Genomic DNA, 5,455 nt, shown 5'->3' on the forward strand with positions numbered 1-5,455 from the left:
AGCTGTTTGAAGAAATAATGATGGAAAACTTCCCTAACTTAGTGAAGGAAAAGGACAAAACCCCAGGAAGCTCAGGGAATTCCAAAAACCAGGGATCCAGAGAGGTCCGCACCAAGACACATAATTAAAATGCCAAAGGTTAAATACAAAGAAAGAATATTAAAAGCAGCAAGAGAAAAAGAAATAATTACTTATAAGGGAACACCCATAGGACTGGCAGCTGATTTCTCAAAAGAAACTATGCAGGACAGAAGGGCTTGGCAAAAAAATATTCGACAGGATGAAGACCCAGGATCTACAACCAAGAATAATTTATCCAGCAAAGCTATTATTTAGAGTTGAAGGACAGAAAAAGAGCTTCCCAGACAAAAATAAGCTAAAGGAATTTAGCACCACCAAGACAGTATTACAGGAAATGTTAGAGGGACTTTTTAAGAAGAAAAAACATGTATCAAAAACAGGAATAAAGAATGGTAACAACTACATTCCTATCAATAAGTACCTTAAATGGAAAAGAATTAAGTGCTCCAACCAAAAGATAGAGTAGCTGAAAGGATAAGAAAACAAGACCCCTAAATATGAAAAGGAAGGGGATGGAAAAAGATATTGCTTTGATGGACATAGAAGGTATTTAAGTCAGAGAAAGAAACACTGTATGATTTCACTTATATGTGGAATCTAAGGAATAAAAAGAACAAACTAATCAAAACCAGGCTTACAATATAGTGGACAATTTAGTGATGGACAGAGGGGAGGAGGATTTGGGGGGCCGGGAGAATAGAGTGAAGGGTTAAAGTACAAATTAGTAGCTGATGGATGGTCACAGGAATGGGGAGCATGGCATAGAGAATGCCGTTAGCATTAATACGTTGGCTAGGTGGAGGGTCAGGGGATGGAGGGAGCAATTGGGGGGATAGTTTTACAAACTATATAGATGTCTAACTAAGGTACTATATACTTGAAACTAATTAAAATAAATAAATTAAAAAATAAAAGATGTCCTTGTCCTAAACTACACTACATGTAAGTCTCAGTTTGATGTAAAGTACTGGTTGTTTTTTCCTAATACACATTAAACAAAATTATTCAAATAAAGTGTTAATCCACATGCTGACGACATCTTTCTCAACAAAGTTTTCTCAGTCTGGCCTGTAGTTTATGCACAAACACAAAGGTCAACATGCTGGCAAATTATCATCTAACAAGCTGGTGCTTGCTCTGAGAAGCAGGGAGGAACATGGCAACACCTGAGCTATTATATCAACAATGGGACCTCCTACAAAGTACCCACCAGCTCAGTACTTTATGAATGTGTAATTAAATAAAAGCCTACCTCGTTTTATCACCCTTCATTTCATTGTGCTTCATAGGTGTTGCTTCTTTTGCAAATTGAAGGCTAGACCCTCCAACAGCAAAGGGATGACTCACTTTATTGTGATGCTTGCATTAGTATTGGCCTGGAACCTAACCCGAAATATCCGAGGTATGCCTGTACTACCAACCAATCAGTTAGCTTCAAGACATTAGTTAAGGACAGGTGAGGCAAAAATATTCACCAGCTGCTTCTAAGACTTCTGATCTCGAGGTACAGAGGAAGTCCATAAAGACAGTATGATTCTCTTCCGTTAATCTGTTTGCTAGGCTAGATGTGCCCTACTCACAGGGAAGAAAACCAGATAAGATGCTAATAGTCATTTTAATGATAAAAGGTACTTAAAGGTTTAAAAGGTGTCTTTATAGCCAACACTTACCTTTTTGGCAGAGAAGGTTGTCTGTTTCTGTTTGAGAGGTCCATTAGTCTTTACTGACTTTTCTGTAGCTCTGTTGACAGTTCCCAAAGCCTTTCTGGCAGCTTTAGGTAAGGCTGGTGGAGCACCAAACATTTTGCCAACGTGCGGTGTTGAATCCTGAGTTCTACCATCTAGAGCTTTGACTGCTAAAGAAAATGCACCATACAATTATCAGGGCAGTAAACTGTGCAACTTGAAGGCTGACTGTGTATATAAACTTGGCCTAATTCTCACCCCCAAACTCAACCCCCATTTTTGATGGTGGTGTGGCCATATGCCTACTAGTACTTCAGTGCCCTCTTAAATCTCATTCAGATATTAAATAGGAGAGAGACTCATATGAAGCATGTTACAATCGCAGTACAGGTATACCTCAGAGATATTGCAGGTTCAGTTGCAGACCAAAGCAATAGAGTATTGCAATAAAGCGAGTCATAACTTTTTTGCTGGTGGAGAGTCTTGCCTTTAATTTGTAAAAAATTCAACATCTCTGAAGCACAATAAAGGAGGTATGCCTGTAATCTGTAAACTTGACTCCAATTACTCACAAGGTACATTACATGCCTCCCTAGGCTCCAGGACATATCCACGACTGATAATACCTGTGTATCTGACTGCAGCCTGTATACTTACAAGACCCAGATCCCTGCTTCAGCCGGTCCTTAGGAGCCACACGGGTCCCTCGTTCTCCATTTTCCTTATCAACAAAGATCAGAGTAGCCATTCTGGATTAACTAGGGGTGTGAAATTACATATTAGACCGTGGAGGTTAGGGAAAAAGAGAAAACCTAAAGTGTAGCAAAGAGCAAACTTTCCACACGGGGCACGTCCACGCAAAAACGGTTAAGCAGAAGCAGCCCTATTTCAGCCAGCTCTTAACTTTTAAAACCTGAGTCAGAGGCGCTAAATTCCAGAAGAGTTGGCGGTTTGGGGCTGACAGAGGCCCCGGTACTCATCAGGACCGAACCGTCGTGGGTCGCGGCCGCAACCGGCTCTGCGCTATAGACGACACGAGACTCCCAGGGCCCAACACCCCTACCCCCAGACCTCCAGCCCTCGATCCTCGGCTCTCACCCTAAGCCTCCCGACACCAGGTACCGGCCCCCAGCCCCAAGCTCGCCTCTTTCCTCGCCAGACCCCTCCTCGCCCAACCATGCACCACCTTTCCATTCACCCACGTTAGGATCAACAGCCAAAAATCACACGCGACTCTGCCTCCAAGGGTCGCGCCAGGCTCCGAGGGTCGCGCCAGGCTCTGCGTTTGAACCACAACTCACGTCTCTATTGGCTCATCCGCCCAAGAGGCGGGACAGAGTGGGCGGGTAGGGTCCCAGGAAAAACCAATGGGAGGAACCTAAGCTCCTCGGGCTCCGCCCCGAAAGCTTTCTCGAGAGAAGTTTAGAGCTTGTTTCTTGGGAATAATAAAACAAACAAACAAAAAAAAATCAAACCTCCTGACACCTTAATCATGGACTTTCAGGTTTTTTAACTTGCTCCCCATACAGATAGAATGGGAGTGAATATGGTCTCCAATTTCCAGAAAAAAATCAATGATTATTATGATATCAAGATAGAGTTGTGTTTTTTCTTTTTCCCTGAGATACTTAGATGTGGTCAAGACGTTATTAAATTAAAAGACGGTGAGATTCAAAAAGTCAAGGTGTAGTGGCAACAGAACTATTTTCCTAAAGTTTTCAACTAATCAACCATTGGTCCGGAGAGTAAAAGAGACCAGATCAAATTTAAAAAGAGGCATCCAGGAGGAAAGGCATCATAGTCTTCTGGAAAATAACAGGAAAAATGGATACATAGTAGTTGTATCTCAATTAGAGATGTTAAAAAAAATACATATAATCAAATGGAGAAAACAATTCATATCAGGTCTAAAGAACACTAGCAGAGCAGAATTAGAAATTAAGTAAGTAAAGATAGATCAAACCAATATTTGAGTCATTCTGTTATGCTTGTGATTAAGAATGGACTGATTAGTCCCTAATTGCAGGCCTATCCTCAACATTTCAGGCTAGGATGCTGTTTTTATTGTAGCAACAGGAATCTCTGGCTTAGGGAAAAAATGATGATCCTAATTAATACATAATTCAGGTTTACATAAAAATTCTGTCATTTAATAGGGACTGGCAGAGACATGGTTTTCAATATATACCAACTCATTGGCCCTTCTTCTCTGGCATTTCAGGACAAAAACTGATTGAATAATTCATTCAATCAACAAATATTTACAGAATGCTGCTTAAATGTTAGATACTATGCTAGGCATCAAGAAGAAAAGATCCTAACTCAAGAAGGTGAAGAAAAGAGGGAAGACAAAAACCATGCATACCTTTACTCCCTTCTCTGCCCTTTCTGTTTTTATTCCATCCCCTTTCATTTTTCCCTCTATCTCCTTCTACATATCTCAGCTACATATTACGTCATTGGCACACAAAAGGGGTCATTTTGAAACCAAATCTGTACAACACCTCCAGCTTCCAAGTGAGGATTCTCTATTTCCTAAGGTCTTTGGGTGAAAGGTTTATAACTCCCCAGGCTAAGTCTTCCCCTTACTATATGAAGCACTGTATCTCCCAAGGTCATGCAGTAACTGAAAATGCCATAACCACCTCCTCTTTGAGTGGCCATTGTTTTCTAACTAATGATGCCTCAGACTCCTTTGTTATTCCAAACTATAGTGGGGATATCCAATGGCTAAACCACCCTCACCTCATAACAGCACCTAGATCCTAATCAATCCCAGTATATCTTAATCCCAATTTACAAACAGCTATCCATTCAGAATGAATCCCTGCTTCCTTAAACCTTCCTCAGAATCAATCCTCTATGGAAGAACCCAAACCTTAAAAAAAATTCTTCCCACTTGTCCAGCACAGTCTATGTTTGTTCTGGGAGATGAGTCCCATGACTTGTGCCTGGTAGTTTTAACTTTACCAAGCAAAATTCAGTAATGTTTTAAGGAGATAAAAACCAAGTGTGGGTCATTCATGGACTACTCCCTTTCAGGCTATTCTCTGACACTTTCTATTCCTTCACCTACTGTCCTGTAAAATCAAAATTAATATTTATGTTCCTAAACTCTAGGCACTGCAAATTCTTAATAAGAAAAAAAATAGATTATAATGGGCTATCTTATTGAGGTAAGGATGTTAGCTTTTATATTTGAAAAGAATACATGTTATTTTGGGGGTAGGGAGAAGACCGGAACAGGTGGGACCAAGAAAAAAAATATCAGAAAAATTCTACTATCAAAATTATTGTTGTTAAAGAACAAAATTCAATTGATTATATTTGAATGTCTAATTGGCTTTATTAAGTGATTACTGAATCAGGCAGCATCCAGTCTAGCAACTAGAATGGTGCTCTACAAAATGGAATGGGCTATACAAAATGGAAGATTTTCATAGGAAGAGGAATGGGGCAAAGGAGCTATTAACAAAAGAAAAGTAAGGATTGTTTTGCAGCCGAGACATCTTTGTGGGAGGGAGAAAATGAGAAGGGGTATCACGCAGATAGTCTCTTTTTTTCTGTGGAAGGCGAGGTGGAAGAGGTCCCCAGTGACAGATAACAAAGGGAAGGATGTCTAAGCTGCTGTGCAGACTTGATCAGTAACGAAGAGAACACAATGCATTCCTAACCAAGGCCTTTGTGGG

The 5,455-nt window shown here is 40.5% G+C and overlaps 1 protein-coding gene across 6 annotated transcripts in view; it reads right to left on the reverse strand.

Moving 5' to 3' along the window:
* Positions 1 to 5,455, reverse strand: part of PTTG1 (pituitary tumor-transforming 1) — a 15,168-nt gene that overhangs the window by 6,841 nt on the left and 2,872 nt on the right. The window contains exons 1-3 of one of the 6 annotated variants that reach the window (XM_011356709.2): positions 2,969 to 3,173; positions 2,424 to 2,524; positions 1,752 to 1,933 (exon numbers count right to left, since the gene is read on the reverse strand). In XM_011356709.2, the coding sequence (XP_011355011.1) occupies positions 1,752 to 1,933; positions 2,424 to 2,514 (273 nt within the window). In that variant the 5' untranslated portion in view covers positions 2,515 to 2,524; positions 2,969 to 3,173. Of the gene's footprint in view, positions 1 to 1,751; positions 1,937 to 2,423; positions 2,525 to 2,952; positions 3,174 to 5,455 lie in introns of those variants that run through there. The other 5 variants (XM_011356708.2, XM_023528606.1, XM_023528604.1 and 2 more) reach the window with 5 other exon arrangements.

Source organism: Pteropus vampyrus, unplaced genomic scaffold, assembly GCF_000151845.1.
Source record: "Pteropus vampyrus isolate Shadow unplaced genomic scaffold, Pvam_2.0 Scaffold30, whole genome shotgun sequence".
NCBI lineage: Eukaryota > Metazoa > Chordata > Mammalia > Chiroptera > Pteropodidae > Pteropus > Pteropus vampyrus.